Here is a 23,375-nt window from a genome sequence, read left to right as displayed (position 1 = left end):
TCTCTCCAAGAAAACGAAAAATTCTTGACGTACTTACTAAACTGAAACTAAAGTAACCTGACTCATAACATGCATGTTACACATTTCCTTGTGCATTTAGGCACCAAACAGCACTGAAGAACAATTCAATTCAGTACTCAGAAATTTTGTTCAAAGTTTGTAAAACCTGAATTTTCTGCATAATTCTGAACTGTAAAGGGAATTAGAATGTCACAAGAAAGTCCTTCAAGATATCTGATAACAAACATTACTGAAAGGTGACTAATGCCAGACTTCTATGTCCATGTTTAAGCTACAAACTATAACTAAACTGAATCTTATGAGAAGTGATCAGTCACATAATTCTTATCAGGATATTTCTACTTCAAAGCTTAATTTGGCTTAGAAAACATTGACTATAAGATTGTTGAAACTCTCTTCCGCTCTGAAACCAGGGGATAAAGTTACTTTTTATTCAAGATACTAGAGCTTCTAAAAGAAGATGGATTCTCAGTTTAAATATATATGGAAATTTTAACCTTGTAGATAAATAACGTTGTATCTTTAAACACTTCTTCACACTCAACGGTAGTTAATATTTAATTAAAAAAATCCATTTACTTCAGCATTCACTTAAATTTCTAATTTAGCCATTTTACAATAACCCATATAGGTGAGAGAGGGTCAAATCAAAGATAAATATGTATCTTCAGTGCATTTTTCTGTTGTGCAAAGTTTTCCTACTCAAAATTAATATTGAAAAGAGGTTTTATTTTTTTTTTTTTGAAGCTGACATGACACATGGCATTATTTCAGTGACTCTGCAGTTAATAAAGTATTTTCAATGAGTCTATAACAAAGTATTGAGATTGACAATGAAGTCTAAATCTGATTCTTATTTCTCTTGTCAGCTGCCATGTTAGCAGTCAAGAAAAGGCAAGTAATGTAAGAAAGAGTGATGTAGATCAAGATAATGAAAAAAGGGGAAATTAATAGTAGAAGTAGCTCAGCAGCTAAGGTTTTCAGAGGCATTGGGCTGACTTGCTGAAAAATACTTTTATCCCAGCCACAGCTTAGTGTGTGATCTGGAGCTATTTACCTTATTACTTACCCTTCACAAGCAATATGATAGCTGTGATGAGATCTCTTGCAGAGACCCTTTGCAGGTCTTAAGATCCCTGTGGATCTCAGATTCCAGTTCCCAATGGCTGCATGCGTGTTTACATCTCTGTGTGAGTGTACAAACAAGTCTACTCAACAGAATTTCTGTTCTTAATAATGCCATGGTCACCTAAACATCAAATGTACCTGAAATCAGTATTTTTACTTTCACTAAAGACTCCACGTATTACCGCTCTCAGCAGGCTGAGATCAGAGCCAGGAAGCCACATTGAGCAGGGTAACTATTCACTGTTGTAAGTGAAATCCTTAAAAATGCTGTGCATGCAAGTGCAGGAAATAGGAGTAGATCTGAATAGATCTTCCCTCTACCTCTTTTTCTCTCTCTATTTAAAAGTGCACACTTCATGTTTCATTTCTCACACTCTGCTGTCATTCTCACCCATAGGAAATAAATTCAAATTAACCAACCAATTACCTAGAATTTATTATACAATTTTCTTCTTGCCTTGAGACTCTTAATTTTGTTACTTTTCTACTGGAATCACAACTTTAATTTGTCTGTGATTTTTTTTCCCATTTTTCTCTCCCTCCATTAAAATAATGACTTTGCTAACTTGCCTCAAGAATTATTCCTGAGAGAAACTCTTGGCCAGCAATAAACCAAAGGCAGAGACCTCAATTGGTATCTTTCTGGCTTTATTAGTGGTTCACCTGTTGGGCTGCAGAAAGTAGTTTGATGTCTGCATAGCACTTTCCAGTAGCTGCTTTGCAGGGACACCAGAAGAGGCCTATTCATCTTCCCTTAGCTTTGTCCATCCAGCCTAAGTTAGTCATCTATATTCCCTCAGCTGGTGAGACAAGACTCACCTCATCAACAAAGGCTGAATTACCTCAGAGAGAACTACATCTCGACTGAGAGACCTTGAACAAGAAGCATAGCCAATGGCCTCATTTAAAGAAAACATTACTCTTTTTTTTTTTTTGTTTGCTTTTGCCTAGCTCTGTATTATAATCAAAAGCAAATCTCTGTATGTGTCAAAAACTATAAACTGTAAAAATACAAATGATGAAAGACTGTCCCTAACACTGAGAATTTTGTGCTGACAGCAGCCACAGCACTGGGCCAAGAAAATCCCTGATACGCTGTTGTCTCCTGTGATATTTATCAATGCCAGCATAACAGCTGTCACTTTATATCAGACTTGCTATCTTTACTCAGCCTGAGATCTTCAGAAGGACGATAATCTCTGCATCCTTTGGGAAGACTTCACTCCTTTGTATCACAGAATCAGTCACAGAATCACAGACTGGTTTTGGTTGGAAGGGACCTTAAAGGTCATACAGTTCCAAGCCCCTTGCCATGGGCAGGGACACAATTCCACGAGACCAGGCTGGTCAAAGCCCCATCTGACCTGGCCTTGAACACTTCCAGGGATGGGGCATCCATAAAGTCTCTGGGCAACCTGTGCCAGGGCCTCACAACTTTTTCCCTTGCTGGTGTTTTGCAAGCAGAAGAAGTGATGCCAGAAACTCTCTCTTCAGTTTTTCTCTTTCTTACTAAACTAAATTTGTTGACACAAATGCACTTTGAACTTGCAGAATAGATTAAAAAGCAAAACTACATAATTTTTTTCTTTTAACAGATTCAAGAAGAGCTCTGCAGGAAACACCAGGAGAATATACATTTAATTTCAAACCGAAACATTTTACTTGCTCAGTATTTTTACATAAATTACTGCAAGGAAAGGTTAAATTTCAGTATTCATATTTTCTAGGGAAATAAGCTGAATACACAAGGATTGTACAGAACCTATATTTTATTATTATTTTAAGCACATGAGCACTGGTAATATTGACTATATTGTGAAATGTCAGCCAGTTAATGAAGTACTTTGTATTTTCAGTCATGTCTCTCTACATGAAGTAATTCACCCAAAGGCAGAGGAAAAACAGGTTTCTAGTGAGTTTTTGAATTCTAATATACTAAAATGTGTTATACTGTTTGGATAAAAGAATATTTTTGTGAAGAGTCTTCAGCATCTTTAATAGCCCAATCACTCAGGGCCAGCTATGAGTTATATAACAACCTCTAAAGGCGAAGTTTTTTAGTGACTAGGAAGACTAGGAGAGGCAGCGGCAATAGGACAGGACAGACTTCTATTAACTGTAATAAAAGAAGGAAAGCAATCTGACACTGAAGGTAACAAAAAAGCAAAACAACAAAGAAAGCAACCATGTCATTGCAAAGTGCAAACATCAATAAGAAGTAAAAGATAACACATTCTAAAGTAAATAGATAGCAATAAATAGGAGCTTCTCAAGCCATATTAACATATTAAAGGATGTAGCTGTGAAAGAATTAAAATAGAAAAAAAATTAGTAAGACTTATCGCTTAAAAAATAAAAATATAAAGTAAACACAAAACATCCTAGGCATGAAATGCATTTTTTTCCAGATGCAAATCATAAAAAAAAATTGAAAGAAGAAAGAGATTGAGAAAAGAAACAGTGGAATGGGCTCAGAAATAATGTCAACCTTATTCTGGTTCTACAGTGAACTATCCTTGGGCATCCCTCTGCTCACTCAGCAGCACATCCCCTTCTACAAGGCCAGGACAAATCCATACATGACTTTGCCATTGAAAGAAGGTCTTGTTTTCTGAAAAAGCTGTCAGGTAAGGGCAAAACCAGAGCTTTAGTGAACTCTCAGACAGGGAAGAAAATTTGGAACAATCTGTAGCCCATATTTACCAGTTAAATGAGCAGCTGCAAACGTTAGTCCTGTTGTAAAAAACATAACAACTCTTTATTTGCATTCCCAACCAGACTTATTAATGACTACCTGAACAAAACAGCAAAAAAGCGGAAAATGCTGAACTTAAATTAATAAATTGTCAAAGAAAAGTAATTCATAATCTTCAGCAAGAGGAATTAGCAGATACTCTTTTTCCATGTGTGCATAAATACGTCTAAGCACAGAAAGCTGTGTACGAATAACAAAAACCTAAAGAAGCCCTGCACTACTAACAAAGCTTGAAGGAGTACAGAAAAAAACTCCCAAACACATAACTTCATGTTTTCACATTTAAAATGGAAAGAGGAAAAGATGGGTTTTAAAAGGGAATCATACTCTCCCTGCACAACATTGACAACTGTATATTCTTCAATGAAGAATGTACTATTCAAGGAAATTTAAAGCCTGTTGATAGAAAAAAGATTAAATATGGATGAATGAAAAACTAAGTACTTAAGATGAAACATTCATGAAAATGGGAACAGAGAAAGCTCAGGAGTCTGTAAGGAAACAGCAAATATGCTCTAGCAGACAAGGATGACTACATTAAACATAAGCAAATCTGCAGCAAAACATTAAGAAAATATATCCATAACTTGTTTCATGCATAGAAGCATAGTGAGTGCTGACTATTTTAGACAAAGACAGAAAAAAATTAAAATTCTTCTTTTTATAAAATATTCAATGTTGTACGGGTTTCACTGTTCAACTCTACTAGGAAAGTGATCTTTAAATTTAAAAGAGGAATTGAAATGTAACTTTTTGTGCTTTACAGGAAGCCTGCTAGGGCCTGACTTTACAAGAACATTTGTAATCCCTGGTGCTTCAGCTGTGGCATCTGATGAGCCCCAGAAATATCTGTCAGTGCTGGGGCAATGTCCATGAACACAGAGAGTCACTCAGGAACTAGAGTTAATTTGCAGTAGAGTGGAAGCTGTGGGGAGGACAGCTCAGGCAAACAGAAAGGAAATGCTGTGAGATGAGAAAATAATTTGAAAGTAAATCAGGCAGATTTTTTTTAACCACCTTTTCCATTTTAAATATGGTTTAGGGGTTTCTACTTGAAGTAAAGATATTGTGAAATTTGCAATCAAACGATAAACTTAAAGGCTTCTCTCCAACAACGTAAAAATAAAAGCAGTGTATTCTAAATAATATGCAGAAAATAAAGGCACAAAAGTTAAACCTAAGGCAAAGGTCTCGCATGGCCAGAAAAGTGGGTACTATAGTGGCACTTGTGCATTTGTCCAAAGGGTAGCAAAATTGTATTTATTAGATCAGAAGAAAGGCAGAAAATACCAATCTCAACATTTAATCCCGTACATGAACTGCTGATGCAGCCTGGAGCACTCAAAGATTAGTTTTGAACACAGCAAATACCATTTGAATACTTCAATATGAAGTTGTGTATTGCAGCCACATAACCCTGTTTAAACATCTTTGCTAACAAAGAAATCTCTGAAACAAAGAGGCAATTTGTTGCTTAGTGAACTCTGGCACTTTTGTTGAAGCAAAACATGTTAAAACTACAAGAAGGGAGAACTAGTTTTGACAGCATCATCTGTCATGCCATCTCTGGAAACATTCAAGGCCAGATTGGAAGGGGCTCTGAGCAAATGATCTAGTTGAAGATGTCCATGATCATGGGTGGAGGTTTGGAACTAGCTGGTCTTTAAAGGTCTCTTCCAACTGAAATCTTCCCATGATCTGGCTAACCTCTCCTCAATGGGCACTTCACTGACAAGTAAGGGAGGCATGGGCCAGCCATTTAATCAGCCAGAGAAAACGATTTACTATTCTTCAACACAGTATAAAAACCTCTAAGGCTATGTAAGGAAACAGCAGAGTTGGAGATGCCACTGTAAAAAGAGGGGGGAAAAGCAGCCTTTGATATTGCTATTTGAAAGTCTCTTGCATAGGAGAACTCTGGTGCACTATCAACTATTATCAATAAATTGGTATTTGAAATAAAAATTTCTCTAGTTTTGGAACAGTGTTTCTTCTCTTGTGGTGTCAAGTTAAAGAAAAACAAGGGGAAAAACATACTATCATAATGTCGAGTTTTGGCATTTATATTTCTCATTCTCAGTTTTCCTAACATAATGAACTAAGTTTCTCAACAAAATTCACTCACTGAACTTCAGCAGGACTATCTATGAAACATACCTCTGAACTTTTTTTTCGCTTTTATTCATCTCTAGGTGATGTTTTCTGCCTGAGGACAAGCAGAGGATTTTTCACCCCCATAGTGAGTAGGACAGTACTCAGGGCAAGTATCACTCTGGGCTTGTCCTGCTCTTTCTCCTCTCTCTAAGCTGCTGGCCACTGGTGGAAACTGGATCCTCAGCAAATGGGCTTTGCTCAGATCCAGCCTGGCTGTTCCAAGATTATGTTCTGTTCTATAATGCACATGCATGAAATGTAACTCTAATATCTTGCATTCTTTGGCAATTGGATACTTTGGCTTCCAGATGAAAGCCAACTGCTGCAATGCAACTTCAGCCAAGTAATTCAGTTACATTCCTTTTTAACAGCTGGGGATAGGGAGCTTTAATACAGCTAGTCACATTCCAAAGTATAGAAGTAACCTAGACAAAGATGAATAAATACAATTATTTTCTTTTTCCTTTGTATTTTTTATCTACCGAATTCCCACAGCAGCTGGAAAGGTTAAATGTCTGAATCAGGAATCTATGTGACTGTTGTACCAAAAGAGGAGACAAGTGTTTGTACTCTGAGGCAGGAACTGGGAATAAAAAAGAGGTAAGTGCTAAAAAATATCCATAATTTCAGAGACCTTCAGAAGTGACTCCTGGATTTTCATCCGATATTTTCAAAAAAGCAAATCTCGGCATCTGCAGCTCAGGCAAATGTGCAAGACAAGGGGTATTTTTTCATAAATTTTGGGGCTGCTTATAAAAGTTAGGTCTATTCTAATGTACTGTGGTACCTCCCAGAATCAGAAGCAAAAGAACAAAAAAGTAAATTTAGTATCAGAGTTTCCAGGAGGTGCTTAGGTGCAGTCCTTCAAAAGTTTCCTTAGCTTTTGCCTGCCAAGCCAGACACTGCCTCTCACAGCGTCTCTCCCTCTCACACTCTCTGTATCTAAAGCTCAACTATTCACCTCACAACAGGCAATGAGCGGCAGCTCACTCAGGAAGAGATAAAGCAAATTCTTTCACTGTAATAACTTTTTAACCTCTTAAGTGTCAGCTACTCTAATCAAACTGTAATCAATGAACATTTTCTCTGTATTCAAGCTGTTAAGGGAGTTGGTTAACTGGCTCTCCTGGAAGACTGAAAGCACATGAAACTTCCAATTGGTTTAACACTTTTCCAGGGACTGTTGTGAGGCAGTAGCTGCAGAGGTACTGCAATGCAGCACAGCTCAGCTTGCAGACCACTGACACAGACTATTTTGCAAAAATCTTAAGGCTACACTTCACCTTTTCACTTTGCTGTGGGGGAAAGGAACATGAGCATTTGAGACTTAAATGTGCAATAAAGCTTTTTAGCAGCTTTATTAGGAGACTAACACTCTGTTTGTCCCCACTCCCAAGCTGCATCTTCCAAAAGAAGTTGTCACTATTTCAACCAAAGTTCCCTTTTCTTTAAAAACATATTTTAGCTTAACTGAAAAAATGTGGGTTTTTTTCTCTTAACTCCTTCCACACTGTTCTGTACTTGTAATTTTTTCCATTAAACAGAAAAATACGTTCTGAAGAAAAACCTCGAAGTGTAAAATGTGTTTCCCTGTGTGGTATATATTCCATCTAAATTTCTACTTAAGTGTTTAAAAGGGACACACTGTTCCATCCTAAGAGCATTTTCGAGGCTCAGGTTTTTATTTTGCATTTACTTGATATCTGTGTAATACTTTAAAAGAGATCTGAGAGCTGTTAAGCTGTTAAGGAAAGTTAAAATGCTTCTGTTTATTAAAAACTGAAGTGCAAAGCTAAATATAAGTGGTTGGTTCATCTTCTAATTTTGTTCTAAGTAGTTTTTGGTACTTAAATTGTCTTTAATTTCATACCAAGCCCGTGCAGAAGATGTGAATTTCACAGGAATATGGAAGGTTATCTTTCTGAAGCCTGTGGTGACTAGTTAGTGTAGACTGAATACACCAACAAACCTCCATATGAACCACATCCAAAATGATTATAAAGAGATCATTATGCTTAACATTATTTATCCTCCATTTGCACAATTCACACATACATAACATACATGACACAGGTTATTTTCAGTTTTCTAAATAAAAGTAAGTAATCATTCAAAAACCCCAGAGTTATGGCTGCTGTTCCTAAATAGGTACTTCTCTTGCTGAGCTATGATTTCTTTTTTAACTTTGTTGATTTGTTTTCCTCTTTCTCTTAATAATTTATCTATAGTTTTCCTCACAGAAATTACAATTCCATTAGGGTTTTCATAATGCTTTGGCTCATCTTCTTCTCAGAGAGAAGGGGGAAATAAAGGTGGTGAGTGAAAATGAGGAAAAAAGGGACTGAGGAGCAGAAGTACTGAGGAATTGGTTCTCCATTTATACTATCCCTTTTATTTCCATTCAGCAATTTGCATGAAATCACTGTTTGCGCCTCTTCTGTTCTCCTTTTATTCACAGTATCTGTGCTTTTTTCACCAAGACCACTTTAGTCTGAGGGATGAGCAGTGCGGTTCAGCTGAGTACCATCACCAACCACAGATCTGACAGCATTCAAAAAAATGTCGTGATGTTATTCTCTTTTGCCTGACCTCATCTCTGCATTTGTGCATTCCAAACAGGATGAAAAAAACCAAACTCCACAATATTGATGGGAAAAGCTATTCAAATTGATGGCAAGCACTAGGGGTTTGGTTGGGTTTTTTTGGTAGGAGTTACCATTCTTATGAGATTTGTTGCCATGTCTCCACACATAAATGGGAAGGAAGTTCATATGAGGCTTTGAATGGGATCCTGTTTGAAACAAGGAAAGGGACATTTAAACTTTAAAAGCTGTTTCTATAGTATTCACCTATTTTTTTCCCCACAGGATATCATATTATTTATTTTTTGAGAAAATACCAAGAAAAGCATACTGGAAGCTTTCTTTACTGCATAAAAGCAAGCTTTTTCTACTCACAATTTTAATTGCTAATCATCAGCTCTCTTACAACATTGACTGGTACTTATCATCAATCAATACCTGAAATATCAATAGCTAAAGGGTTCACTGAATGTGTTTTTGTTTTTGTTTTTTTGCAATGACATCTAATGGCTTAGTAATCTGGAAGAAATTAAAAAAATGTGCTGGTTAGCATTTGTAGTGGCTATTCTTGGATCTCCCCAGAAAAACCTGAAATTGTAGTAACAGCTCAGAACTTCCAGTGTGAAAATGGAGGAAGCAAGCTACCAGCCAATTTAGCTGATGTACTTTACTAGATTTGGAAGCATTTAAAGAAGAGAAGCCCCTGAGGGAAGCAGAGTTGTACAGTCTTAAGATCACTTTATGACTATGTTCCAATACATGCAACAAGATAAGATATAGTAAATAAGAAATCAGGTATAAATTTCATATAAAGGACAAAAAGAGTTGTGCAATAACTTCAGGATAAAATAGGTATTTAGTCTCATATACAGTGTGTTTGTCTTTCTGTGTAACCTATAAATCTTTAAATAATTCTCTGTGAAGGTTACTTAACTCTTTAAATTTTTTTCTACCTTTTTTTGCTGTTAGGATTTCTCAGGAAACAAATTTTTCATTTTACATCTGATTTATGCAGTTTGCATACAGAATCTCAGATTAAAATTCAATATTTCAGCTGTAATGTAACACATGCTGGACAACTATAGAGTACCCTCATTACTTTTAAAGATTCAATCACTTACTATAAGAAGACAAACGTTTGGGCCCTGTTCTTCACAAGCTTCCCTCTCCACAGTGTGTTTTGAGCTATTTCGCTGAAACAGAAAACTAGCTTCACTTCACTGACAAGAAGTGATGCAGTTGGGACTAGTCTGCCCTCAACAGGTGTTTTGGTGAATGGAGCAATGACAAAGGAAAATGGAATAAATATCCAGTATAATACTTGATGGATTTCATCAGCATCATTTGAATTGTATGTTCACCAAAACTGAATTTGACACAGGACCGAGCTGCTAAAATGGGTATAAGTATGTCAACTCAAAGTTCAATTCTAATGGGAAAAAGCTGTCAAGCAATGTGGGTTTTTGTGTATTAACATGGCATGGAACAACTGTGATATGCCAGTGATTGCTACAAGTACCCAGACACCATGGTGATAATTGCAGTGTAAAATCACCAGACAGCAAACAAGATTGCTGGAACTAATAGGAACATGGTTTCATTCAGAACCCAGTGTGGATCCCTATCTGTAATGGAATTGGTTTTCAGTACTTCTTTGAAATAATGCTGATTGTTCAAAGAAGTGAGACAAGACTCATCTCATCAACAAAGGTTGACTATATTAATATTTTTTTATTAATATGTTGCATTTATTTAATTCAAGATAGATACCTTCAATTTAATTTGCTCTCATCTGCCCATTTCTTACTATTGCCCAATTTATTCTGTTTGGTGACTCAAGTACAGATAAACTTGATTCCGGATCTGAAGCACAAATGTACATTTGAATAAAACAGAAGTTGTTTTTCTCCTTGAGTGCTATCATCAGGATCCAAAGAAATGAAAGGAAGTATCATATTGGATAAATTCTGGAATTCCAAATTCATCTTCCCTTAAAAAACCTGACTGACTGAGCATGTTATTAGAGCTGTTGTTTCACCTATGAGACCTACAAATCTCCTAGGCTGCGCACAATCAGGCAGAACCAACTTGTGTATTGAGCTAGAGCTGCTTCCTGAAAAATGATAACACGGTGCTAGCAAGTCTTCACAGACACATGTACTCTCTGAATTAATCTGGAAAAGATCTTAAAGTAACAACTACTGAAGAGGAAAACCACCCTGAGTTCCAGTCAGAAGGTAATGTTCCTCTCACAAATTCCTTGAGAACCTCAGATAGTCATTTGGCTCAATGCTTATGGACCACAAGGAGTTCTGCCCTTTAATTCTGGAGTCCAAATCAATCAGTGCCTACTTCTGCTCACTGAAACTAGCTTAGCCTCTAGAAAACTGAATATTAGACAGCAAAATTTGAAAGAGATGCATCCCATCTTAAATGTCTTACGTTTTGCTAAATTCCCTGATAATGCTTTTACTCAGAAAGCTGTAATTTTCTCTAATAAGTAGTTGTTATCCAGGCCTGATTGCCCTGAAGGTACAAGGACACTGTCATTCCAAAAGTAGTAACAGGAAGCGCCACACGTTTTGCAGGAAGCATTTACCCTTGTTTAGCTGTAATCTGACTGTTTGAAGCAATGTCAGATCTTCCAGGCATTTCTGTTCTCTCTTAACTTATCTTTTGTACTACCTATTTCCAGGAAGAGACTAGAAGAGAACATAAAACGAGCACTAATGAGAATAAAATGATTAATTAAGTGTTGATTACTGTGTCATTATATGCACACTTAAACAGCGCTCTTAGAGTTGCATAAAACTAAAAGCCAAGTCTGTGACAAAACCACAGCCATTACCTCGGGACAGAACCTTCACTTCAATTTGAATCCCAGATGACTGCTGATGACAGCTGGGGAACTCGCCATCTACAGCCTCACTGTGTCCAGTGGGCGGCTGCAGGGCACTCCCCCTTAGCCCTGTGCCCTGCAGGTGTAGTCTCACTTACCCTCGGGCTGGTACTGCGCTATGATGGTCACCGTCTGCCCCGCTCCCTTGAGCGCAGCCGCAGCCTGCTCATGGGTGGCCCCTCGGAGATCAATGCCGTTCACCTGCGCAGGGAACCAAGACAACGACAGCTATCAGCAGTTTGGCATTGGACAGGCAGAGGTGGGGTCCTATCGTAACTATATGGTGGATGTTAAGGTCAGATGGATGCCTGGATGCAGAAGCAAAGCACAAAATCAAAAAGGCTGAGAAGGAAACCTCTGACGACCAGCCAAGAGGACACACACCAGTACCACTCACCCCACAGTTTGACTGTGCTTATCCGTGCAGATTCTTTGACCGCTATTTTTGGGTGTTTCTGGCTCTACTGAGTTTACATTTCTGGTTATCTCTTCATCAAGCACACTTAATGTATTAAGTGTATTAAGATCTTAATGTATTAAGATCACATCACTTAATGTATTAAGTTCAAAAGATAAATTGTCTGTGATGCCTGAAGTTCCCTGAAGAACACTGCAAGCAAAGAAGCTGCTCCTTCAAGTCAAACTCTGCAGGCCCAGTCAGTAGCATCAGGAAACCCAGAGCTACATACAGCATGTTTAACAAAAATTGCTGGCTGCCGAACTTTTAAAGCAAAAGCCCCATCTACTGTTTTCTGTTCATGCAGCCCCTCCAACTATTGCCTGGAATTATCCTGTATCTTGCACATGATGGGAGTGGAGTTGCTATCAGACACAGCTTCCTCAACACTGGTTGTTCAACATCCACACATCTTTCCACATGATTTCTTTTTCTTAATCATTTGTGGCTGCACGAGAAATGGAAGAGGAATAGAGTAGAACAAAGTAGAAATCCACCCCTAAACTTCAGAGGCATTTTCAGGACTCTGGATTTGTATTTGTGATACATGTTTTGTCAGCAGTATCCCAAGGAAGAGACAGAATTCACATACAGATTTATTAACTGCTCCAGTAACTTGAATCCTGCTTTCCAGTGGGAGCATTACTGTCTGGCTGCACTGAAGTATGTGAGATTTCTTTTATTTATGTATTCATGTATTTCTGTTTGTATGTATGTATTTGTTTATTTATGTATTTAACTGTCTTTCCTCTCACTTCTACAGGCTTCTACTTTATAATATTCTGGTGAAGACCAAGAAAATTTTGACATGTAACAACCTCAGCAGGACAGAAATCCAATTCTGAAGAAAAGAAAAGGAAAATAAAATAAAGGGCAGGGAGAGGAAAAAGAACCATGCTGTATGAAATAAACATTTCAAAACACTAGACCCAAATTCTCAGCTATAGCAAATATTCGTGTTTATGTGTACCAAATATTATTGCAAGATAGCTAAGCACATATTGAAGGGATTTTTAAAATTTAAATATTAACAATTTTTTAAGGGTTACAAAAATAAATTTAATTTCATAGAACTTTTTACGTAACTGCCATTGAGTCTATTATGAATACATTGATTTGGGTCAATAATGTTTAGAAACTGGCCCATCTTAACTTGCTATCTTTCATCAAATTTTAGAGAATATGATGTTTTGAGAATACAATTACTATACACCATAGAATCACAGAGTCATAGAATAGTTTGGGCTGGAAGGGAACTTCAGAACACATCTGCAATGAACAGGGACATCTTCAACTAGCCCATGGGGCTCAGAGTCCTGTCCATCCTGTCCACCCTGAATGTTTTCAGGGATGGAGCACCCACTGCCCCTCTGGGTAACCTGTGCCAGTGTCTCACCACTGCCATCATAAGAAATCTCTTCCTTATTTGCATGACAAAAATCTAGTCCTTAGTAGTATGCAAACAACATTTAGACTATTACTCTTAGAAAAACTAACTTGTGATAGCAATTACATAAAGCCCAGGAGATACCAAAGCTTCTGATCCAGAAGACTGCATGATGTTGTAGAACTGTTGACTGTACACAGAAATTATGAGCATGGGGCATATATAACATAACAGACTTAATAATTTAACACAGGAGTCCTCAATTGTCCCATCTGCCAGGGATGTTACAATGGTTGGTAGAAGCTTTTAGGAAAATGAGCCAAAGGTTCAAAAGCTTTCATTAAAGTTGTGCACTGAAACCTCTGGGAAACATTCACTGAAATTCAGTCTAGGAATATATGACCATAGAGAGCAATAATTAAGTGCCTTCTAAAAGAACAAAAAGAGACAAGAAGAACTTTCAGAGCCATAAAAAATCTACCATATTTTAATCTACAACAGTAAAAATACCTAAAGAGGAAGATGATGTCAAGTAGGGGTTTGCCATCCCTGTTGAGAATACCAGCTTCCTGTAAGGCACACAGATTAGGGTACTGCTGTAGAAAAAGAGGTTCTGTTCCCTACTTTTTCTCAGTGATGGTGTTATGACACTTGATGCTGCATTGCATCGAGCACAGATGTACCAACACTACAATTACTCAACAACTGAGCACTATGGTCACAGTTTTGTGGAGTATGAACAGAATTCCTAATGTTAATAACAGTCCTTATATCATGACATAAAGGAAACATCAGCCTTGATTCTCTGAAGAAGACAACTTTGAAGCCAGGTAACCTTTCCTTTAAGAGAGCTTAGTTTTTATCTCTGTGTTTTTCCCTTTCATAACTGGAGTCCTTGAGAGAGTCCTACAAAAGCACAGGATGATCTGAAGAAAAGCTTAAAGGAACACTCCTGAATTCCTGAGTTCCTGAGCTGGGGAGGTCCCAAGAAAAAAAATAAATTAATATTGTTCAGGCTTAAGCTCAAAGATTCTGAGAAGACAATAGGGAAACAGCTAAGAGGTGAAGAAAGGGGCAGGGTGGAGCTTGTGAATAGAGATATCTTAGCCTTGGTTGGGTACAAACCATGGGGTAGAGAAACCACAGACATGAAAAAGAACTAGAAAGAGAGCTGCACACATAACTGTCAAAGTCTTTAAAACTATGTAATTTTGTAAACTCTGCCAAATAATGTGAACGATAGGCTATCTGTAGTTTATGGGAAAAATCTTGTGACTGTTTAGGGCTGTGGCCTATTTTGAGCTGTAACAGGTATATAACACTGAACTGTGAGAATAATACCTAACCTCAATTCTTTTTACTGACTTCAATTCCTTTTACCCTGACTTCAATGGCTTCAACTCCCTTTTACCCTAACTTCAGCTTAGACTTCAATAAACCTTAAATTCAGCTCAAACTCCAACCTATTTTAGCTTGAGCTTTGACTTCAGGCTCCCTGCTCAGATTACTTTTGCACCCCCCTTTGAAATCTCATCTCAGTCGCACAGCAGAGGACAAGTGTCTTTCTTAAGCAACAGAGGAAAACAGTGTGGTGGTCTGTAAATTCATGTTAATAGTACAGAAGATTTTTACATCATTAATAAGTCCCAATAATCTCTCTATAGATAAAGGAGATGATGTCAAGTATGAAAGAATAAGGAAATCTTATTCTCCTCCTTCTCTGAGAAACAATAGTCCTATGTCTATGTGAGCTAGTAAGTACAATCCTAATAACACATAAAGACTGTGAATATCAGACAGGAATTTCACTGAAGTCGTTACACAATATTTTTCACTTCACAGAAAAACAAGAAACCACTTAAATGGCAGCTGACTACTTTTTGCCCTTTGCATCCTTGTTCTAGAAGAAATGATTGCCTAAGGTACAAGTACAACACATGAATTTCCCAGAAATTAATTTCACTTTTCTGTTAGAATATAGCTGGGGATAGACACCTGAGGAAGACTTTGAGGCCTGAGTGGCTGAAATCAAAAGAGCAAGGAAAAGAAATGTCAGAGAGAAAACAACACATAAATTCTATCTTCTGCTATTTTTATCTAGATCATAATCAAGCTAGACAAACCAGATTAAGCAATGTTGAACAGGTAAATGACCTGACTAAATCAGGTTGCCAAAACAGAAATCTCCCTTTTGAAGACACGCAGCTGCAGAAGAAAAATCAAATAACTGTTGCCAATTAGGGAGGGAGAGGTCTGTTTGCATGCTATTTTATTCACCAACAGTGACAGAATCTCACTGTAGGATAATAGGTATTAAATTGAGAAATTACTTATAATCTAGTCTGACTTTGTAAAGAATAAGAAGAGTAGATACTAACTTGATTTCTGGGTGTCGTTTCCCCCTATTCATGTAGCAACACTAAATCTTGATGAAAGGCACCATTAGTTTATATATTTTAATCAAATTTTTACCATCAGACCAAAATGAACAGCAATTCGGAGAGAATAAAATAAATAATACTCTGTTTTGCCTCTTCCTTCAAAATGCTATCTTAATTTAGTGTCTCATAAAAATTGTGTGCAGTGACATTTTTCCCTGATATGATTTCAATGCAAATTGTTAAATCTGATTAAAATTACTCTTTTAAATTAATTTAACATAATCTATGTGAAGAATAACCAGTTAAAGAAAATTACATAGTATCAGAGAAAGGTGCAAATATATGCAGGAAAGTTATCAATAAATAAATAAATATCAAAGGTGTTTTGTTTGTTTGTTTGTTTGTTTCTTATAATAATAAATGGGCTTGCTTCCTTTAGAATGCATTACACAATAAGGAAAGGAGCTGTTCTGAGCTTGACTGCACATCCCTGATGTCCTGGCCCAGAATGAACTTGACTGCACAATTTCTGATGCTTAACTCCAAAATTAATTTGACATAATGGAAATAAGAAGAGCCTGCAGCTTATACTGAAGTCTGTCTCTTCTGCATGTTTTGAACAGGCAAAAAGCAGTTCGAAAGCTTACAAACAAAGGAGTGCTGCAGCAGAAGATGAGAGTTGAAAACTATGGTCCAAACTAAATTGTGATGGAGAAAAAGACACGACAATAGCTCACAGTAATTACTGGGCCTTTGCATTTTTTGACTCAAAATAAAGCATGGTCTACTTAATTTAATGCTGAATGGTAATTGAAATTAAAGATCAGATTTACTTTTGGCATGAACTGAACTCTACTTTTGACTGAAGTCTTCTAAAATTGGAAGAGTTATAGTCCCTCTAAAAATATTTGAGTGGCCCATATTAGTAGAATTTTGATTGTATTCTGAACAGACTTGTTGCGGTAAGGTCAGCTTCTAGAAAGTGAACATGATTTGTATGTAGGTCATTCAAACAGAAGGTAGCAGAATAATATGGTTTATTCAGCCATTTCTTTCTTTTGGCCACCTTACTTTGTGTTTGTGCTCTGGTTAAATGAACACTTGGAACATCTTGTTGGATAAAGAAAGGAAAAACATATAATTTCTCTGAGGAAGAAACATAAAGAGTTTCTTTCATTTCTTTTTTAAGTTGTCACTGATATAGTACATACTTGTGTGCACTAAATTTAAAAATGAAAGAAAGGCATTCTTTTACCATGGAACAAACAACAGAGCAGAGTTTTCAAGTTCTGTCTAAATTCTTCTATTTGTTGAAATCATAAAATAAGAGCTTTTGGCACCTGAAAAAGCAAACAGAAGTCTGAATAATGACAACTGTTTACAGGCAGAACTCCCATTGTTTGCATTAAGGGAAGATATAAAGAACCCTATTTATCTGCCTTAATTCTGCACATCGTCTTAAGCATCCTCAAGCACATTATCAAGAGATAACAGGAAAGCTGGGCTATGTTCTCCAGCAGTCCTGATTAGTCACTGGGAATGTAAAACAAAGAATATTGGAAAAAAAACCCCAACCCATTAGGGATGATTTGCCATGAACACATCTGAGAAAAACCTTCCTCACAGTCAGGTGGAATAACCATTCTACACAATGCCCCCCACACCTCTTGACAACTGACACAGTCCACCAAAAAGCACAGCTCTAAAAGACCAGGACACATTGCCAAAGCACAGCCTGTCAGCAGCTCTTTGCAAGGTGAAGGCCACGCGTCCAGCCTGAAGCCAAGGCTCTGCTGTGTGCTGCTGGAAGAGCTGTGGAAGCCAAGAGGCTCAGCACCACGGACACTCTGGGACATGGTGTGGGGGTGGCACCCAGCAGGGAAAACACTGATATGGGACAGTCTGCCTTGCTGCTGAAGGAAAGGTTTACAAATACAAAGAAGATATGCATGGGGGAGTCATCACTTTCCAGCTTATCTTCTGCTGTATTTTTCAGGCTAGATTTATTGTTTTCCTCTCACTTTCTCAGTTCTGATCTGTTCTGAGCCTACACTTTCTACTGCCTAGTTAGAGCTGCACAGAGAAGCACAGTGGTTTTCTCATCCTGAACTCTGCTGAAAACAGAGGATCATGTCCCATCTGCTCTTCTCCATGCCCAGCACCCTCCTCTGTTTTTATGGGCCAATAATTTCAGTGACCTTTTCAATTTTCCTTGTCTGCCTACCTTAGAGTTACAAATTTTGCCTCTGGTAAGCTGGTCTTTATGCTCTGAGGAGCAGGACATTCTAGAGGCAAACTCTTCTCTCTCTGGAAAACAAGAACCACTGTGGGGGTACGAGCTGTATCATGCCTTTTTCTGCCAGGAATTTTAAGGAGGCAGCTAAGCCAAAAGAAAGAGATATCAAAGCATATTTGGAGCAGAAAAAAAAAATACTACGTTTTTGAAGAGGTGTCTTGCACACACTGCCTTTTACAGTAGGAACCAACAAGATTTATGACTCACCAGACCACATGAATCACTCCAAATCGCACCTGTTAAGCCTAGAACCATAGGCAGACTTATGTTTTAATCCAAACTGTACAGAAATACCAATACAAGATCTGCTTCCCATGTGATTGTAGCTTTTATGAATGATGCCAGATTTGCAAACTTTCAGACTGAAATAATTTCAATGAATAACATCTTAAGAGCCATTTCCCCTCAATTCCATCACAATTCTTCAAAACTAGTTTAAGAAGTAAATGACAGCTTATGAAAAGGACACATGGACTTTCTGGAGCCTTAATTGACATGAAAATTATTTTATTCAGATCACTAAATAGCTACCAGCTTGTTCAAGTACCAATCTGAACTGGAGATGATTCAGCAGCTACAAGGTGATCAATGGCATTTTGTCGTTTTACTAAATGTCAAGACAAAGGAACACATACTTTTTGCATATTAAGCCAACTGGTATTACCTGTGAAAAATACCTATAGGAGTACTATACTAGCTAATAACACAAGTCAGTGTCTACCAGCTGATTTAAAAACAAATATAAATAATTTTTTCATCCATTTTATAGATTAAATATCCATCAAATACAATTCTTAGTAAGAGTATTTGTTATTGTTAAAATGGAGAGCTCCTAATTTGCTCCTAATTCAAAGGTAGTGGCTACTTTTTCATTTTTTTCTCCTTCTGTGTGGTTGCTCAAAACCCCTTCTATTCCTGCCACCACCTAATTTCATGGATCCCACTACAGTGTCATCTTTTCAAGCACTCACACATTCCTTCTCCTTTGCAGTTCTTGCTCTCTTTCTACTCTGAATTGGTAAAATATCAAACTGTCCCTCCTCCCGCCTACAGCTTTTACTTTACACACGACTGTTACTTGCATTCACTTTCCTGCTTTTCTGAAATATCCCTCTTTCTCTCTAATTCTGTTTTCAGCACTTGTATTTTCTTGTCTCCTGCTCTCATCCTGGGTCATTTAGACATGCTCCTTTTAGTAGCATTTATTCCATATACCTTGGTGTCCATATACATCTAAAAGGTATTTTTCCTTCGGCAGTAAATGTTTCCTATATTAACTCTCACATTTGCAAGCGTAAGTGAATGGATATAACTAAGTCAGTGTTGTTCATTTTTATTAATAATGCTGCAGGGTTTTGCTTCACATTTGAATTTCAAAGGATAGTATAAGCAGAAATAATGATTGAAACTCTCTCGCTTCTGGAATGAGGTAAAGGCTTCCATTTTAACGAATTCCTTATACCTCAAAGATGATAAGAACTTAATTTCAGCTGAAGCCAACATGAAATAAGTACTCAGGAGCTGAAATAAAAAGGCAAAACAATTTTAGAGGCTGCTTAGAGACAGATGTGACCCTGAGCATTGAGTTAGAGATGAATTCAAAAATTGAAATCCTCGCCTTGAGCTCTGCTTGATAGGTGTGTTCACATTTCCACGTCCAGAGTATGGCACTGTGGCCTGTGAGAGGTGAGCTGGCCACTGGCTTGTGCCATGGCAAATCCACACTGCACTCAACCCAGCGACCATGAGGGAACATGTCAGGGGCTGAATGGTAGATTGTCTTACTGGAATGATGTAAGTAAATGTTCAATGCTCATGTTTCATACTAAAACTGCCTGAATCACAACACTCATAATTTATTTGTGGTTCTACAGATGAAGCTTATGACACAGACACTGTGAGTAGACAAAGCTCCATACTCCCAAATAAACCATGTTTTGTATAACCAGTGGAAAGGAAATAGTTCTTGTATCCTCTAAGCGATTTTCCTTTGGTTACTGTTCTGGTGGCTTGCGTTTTCAGATTCGGGGCATTTCTATCTTGTTTTTTTTCACAAAGATCTCAGAAAACTCCTCCAACAAATGATTACAGATATCCCTTCAATACCCTATTTAATGGATGGCCAATTTCTATTACTTTGCAGCTTGTGTCATAAGATAATTTTTTTAATCGCTCAGAAACCCAAAACTGGCTGGGTAGTAGAGCAGAATGATTCCTGGAGACTAGTTTGAGCACAAGGCAAAAGTCCAGCCTGGGGCAAAGCTCCGTATGAATAAAGCTCAGGGATTTTAGCCATTTTGTACAGCAGTAGTACACTGTACACAGTGGCTTTCACTTCTTCACTGTTAGCCTGGCAGTGCAGCAACATTGAGGGGTGCAAACCTCATTACAAATCTTCAATGTATCAGATGCGATTTAATTCAGCTTGACAGTGTTACACCAAAATTTGCCAAGTCAGTGCTTGAACTGAATGTGCACTCCATCCTAAACTATAAGGAGCTGAAGAGCAAGCAGTCTGGCATGAGACCATTTCTACTCATGGAGGCAATAGTACAATGAATATTTTACAGAGAACTGATGATATCAGCGTAACAGAAATATACAGTCTCTAGTTTAGGCCAATTTACTAGCTGTGTATGACACAGAACTGATGGGTCTCATAGCTAGCACTCTTGGGGAAAAAAAGATATATCTTATTCAAGAGCATTGTTGGTATAATTTATTAGCTTCTGATTATGTGCTTGAAATGTGAGAGTTAAGTTAGGAAACAGTTACTGCATCAGGACAATTCCATTGTATGTTTGTATATATTCCACAGATTGCAGAAAGATGTGGGTGAGGAGTTCGGTGGGGGGAGAAAAATCCAGCTGGAAGACAAATTCCAGCTGATTTGGAATTTGCATCTCCTTTTAGATTAAGGAGATGAAATTATGCAGCAGCATACGCAGCATTCCAGAATATGCTGGTGTATTTTTTTCCCCTAGAATCTCCATTAAGCTTGTATTTTTGAAAGCAACCTATTTTATTTTGAAGTTCCAAAATGGCAAGTCTATGAGCTTCTCTGGCCATACAACCACTTGCCCTGATTACAAAATAAATGCTTCCTATTTTGAAGCTGAATATATCTAATTTTCACTTCCAGTCATCAGATTAGATATATTTACTATCAACACTGAATAAAAATTTGCTACCCGATCTCTTCCCCAAGACTGACTATTTCCAGACAGAAGTGTTAACATGGACACAGTGGATACTACATTAAAATGAATTTTTACTGTCAAGGGGGATGCTACAGTTTTTCTGACCTGGAGTCCTAAACTCCACAGCCTCATGTGAAAAAAGACTTTGTTCTTTTCAAAGAGCCATTTCTTTAAATACATAAAAGAGTGTTTTCAAGAGCATAAATCAGTGTTTGCACCCAGTTTCTCTTCATCAGGTTCCCAGCTGTCTTTTGTACCTTTAAATCTCTCTTCTTCTACAGGGAAGTTGCACGAGTTGTCTCAGTTTTGTGAAATGTTTTTGGCTCATCATGATGACAGTGAGTACTGAACATATGTCTGCATACATTGGGAGGGGTGAAACTGAGTTTATCTGGAAAAGGCAGAGCACTGTGCACCCAGATGATCCCATACAGACATAAAGCCTCATCCTCAAATCCCAGAATTCCCAGCATTGTCAGGAATATCTGAACTTGTACTAAACAGCTGTTTTGCTCCAGATCTTTCCATTAGATCTTGCCATGACAACATCTTTGCTTTTCTCTGCTTTTCTCTAGTTTTTTGGGAGGCTTATGACCTGCTACACTATGAAGATTGATCGATGTAAAATTACATTTATGACTTCTTCTCTGTGACTAATGGTCTTTCAGGGGAAAAATTACATTTCACAATTTATTATTGAAAAATTAATCAGGATTATTAGTTCCTCTTTTGTTGTTTTCTAAGTATCTGCAAATAGATTGATTGTTTCTCCCAGAAGTTTTCCCTGAAAATTGGGCAACCTGTTCTATACTTCCAAATAGTCCTTTAATTCTTGAATAAAATTACAAATAGTCTGCATTGAATAGTTCCTCAAGTATATGAGAATTAACTTCATCTGTTTACAACATCTAACTCATCTTAGTTCTAATTTGATTTTGCCTAACTCCACTTTAAAGACTTTTCTGTTTCTTCATAACAGCCCTAATTGGATAATTGTGGATCCATCTCTTTTTAAAGACAAAACAACAGCAACAAAAAAATCACTAAAGGTGATCACTCATGGCTCTCAAGGTCTCACTTTTAAACAGTCTTTTTTTCCAACTCTTTGGGAAATTAATTTATTGCTTGGTTTTCTATTTTCATCAAGCATTTTCTTGATGCCTTGTCTAATTCTTTAAAGTACAGCCCACCATCTTGTCCTTCTGAATTTCCCCCCAGATTTTACCTAACATTTATAGATTTTTAAGACTCGGGCTGTTATTACCACAGTGACTAACTCAGCTTTCACTTTTTCAATGTTGATTACTTGAGTTTCACAACAGTGACTGCACAGCAAGCTGGTTTTGAAGTTCATGTTACTTTCTTACTCCCTTTCAGCACAAAATCATAAAAATTACCACTACACTATATGGTTACTCAAGGGAAAATTGTGTTTCATAGTTTCATTCTTCCATTTTTTAGCTAGTCTTCCTTACTGGTGAGAATAAAATCTAGAATTATCTGACTTATACTTGTTTTTCCACATTCTCCACCACAAACAGATTCATGAATGTTTGGATGGGACTTATTTCAGCAAAGGGAAGTTATGCCAAATTCTCTATAATATGTGAGAAGAAATATATTTTTTTACAGCAAAATGGTCCTCTGTCTCATGTAAAAGGTTTGTTTCAGGGCAAGGTAAGTTGTACTCAGAAGTGGCTACATCTTTCTGTTAGCTATAGAGAGGGGCCTAAAGGATTATATACTCTGTGCTTCCCAATGTGAGCAAAGACTGGTTTTAGATTAATCCACTACATATTTCTAAGGAGCTTAATCCACCTGTCCTTCTAGTTGCTGTCATCCCATTAACATGACAATGCTTGTGCTCTCAGCTCCTTTCCTCTCCAGAGGTTTTCTTTTTACAGATCTGTTACATATATACACCTACCATTCAGTATTGATCCTTTGGATATGTTTAGCAACACACTAAATCAACTGTGCTGATTATATATTAAAATTTTCAATATACACCAAACAGTGCTCTATACATTACTACAAAGTAGGTTTACATGGTCAACAGACTGACTTAGTGGGATTAATGTTAAAAAGGTTACAGAAGTCTATAGACAATTGCAG

At 37.3% G+C, this 23,375-nt stretch overlaps 1 protein-coding gene across 6 annotated transcripts in view; it reads right to left on the bottom strand.

Moving 5' to 3' along the window:
- DLG2 (discs large MAGUK scaffold protein 2) overlaps positions 1-23,375 on the bottom strand; it is a 986,088-nt gene that overhangs the window by 181,991 nt on the left and 780,722 nt on the right. For all 6 annotated transcript variants that reach the window (XM_066341286.1, XM_066341281.1, XM_066341282.1 and 3 more), the window contains one exon: positions 11,638-11,740. In XM_066341286.1, the coding sequence (XP_066197383.1) occupies positions 11,638-11,740 (103 nt within the window). The remainder of the gene's footprint in view (positions 1-11,637; positions 11,741-23,375) is intronic.

This window comes from Sylvia atricapilla, chromosome 2 (genome assembly GCF_009819655.1).
Source record: "Sylvia atricapilla isolate bSylAtr1 chromosome 2, bSylAtr1.pri, whole genome shotgun sequence".
Classification (NCBI taxonomy): Eukaryota; Metazoa; Chordata; class Aves; order Passeriformes; family Sylviidae; genus Sylvia; species Sylvia atricapilla.
Note: the sequence above shows the minus strand (reverse complement) of the source record. Positions and strands in the feature narration are given on the sequence as shown.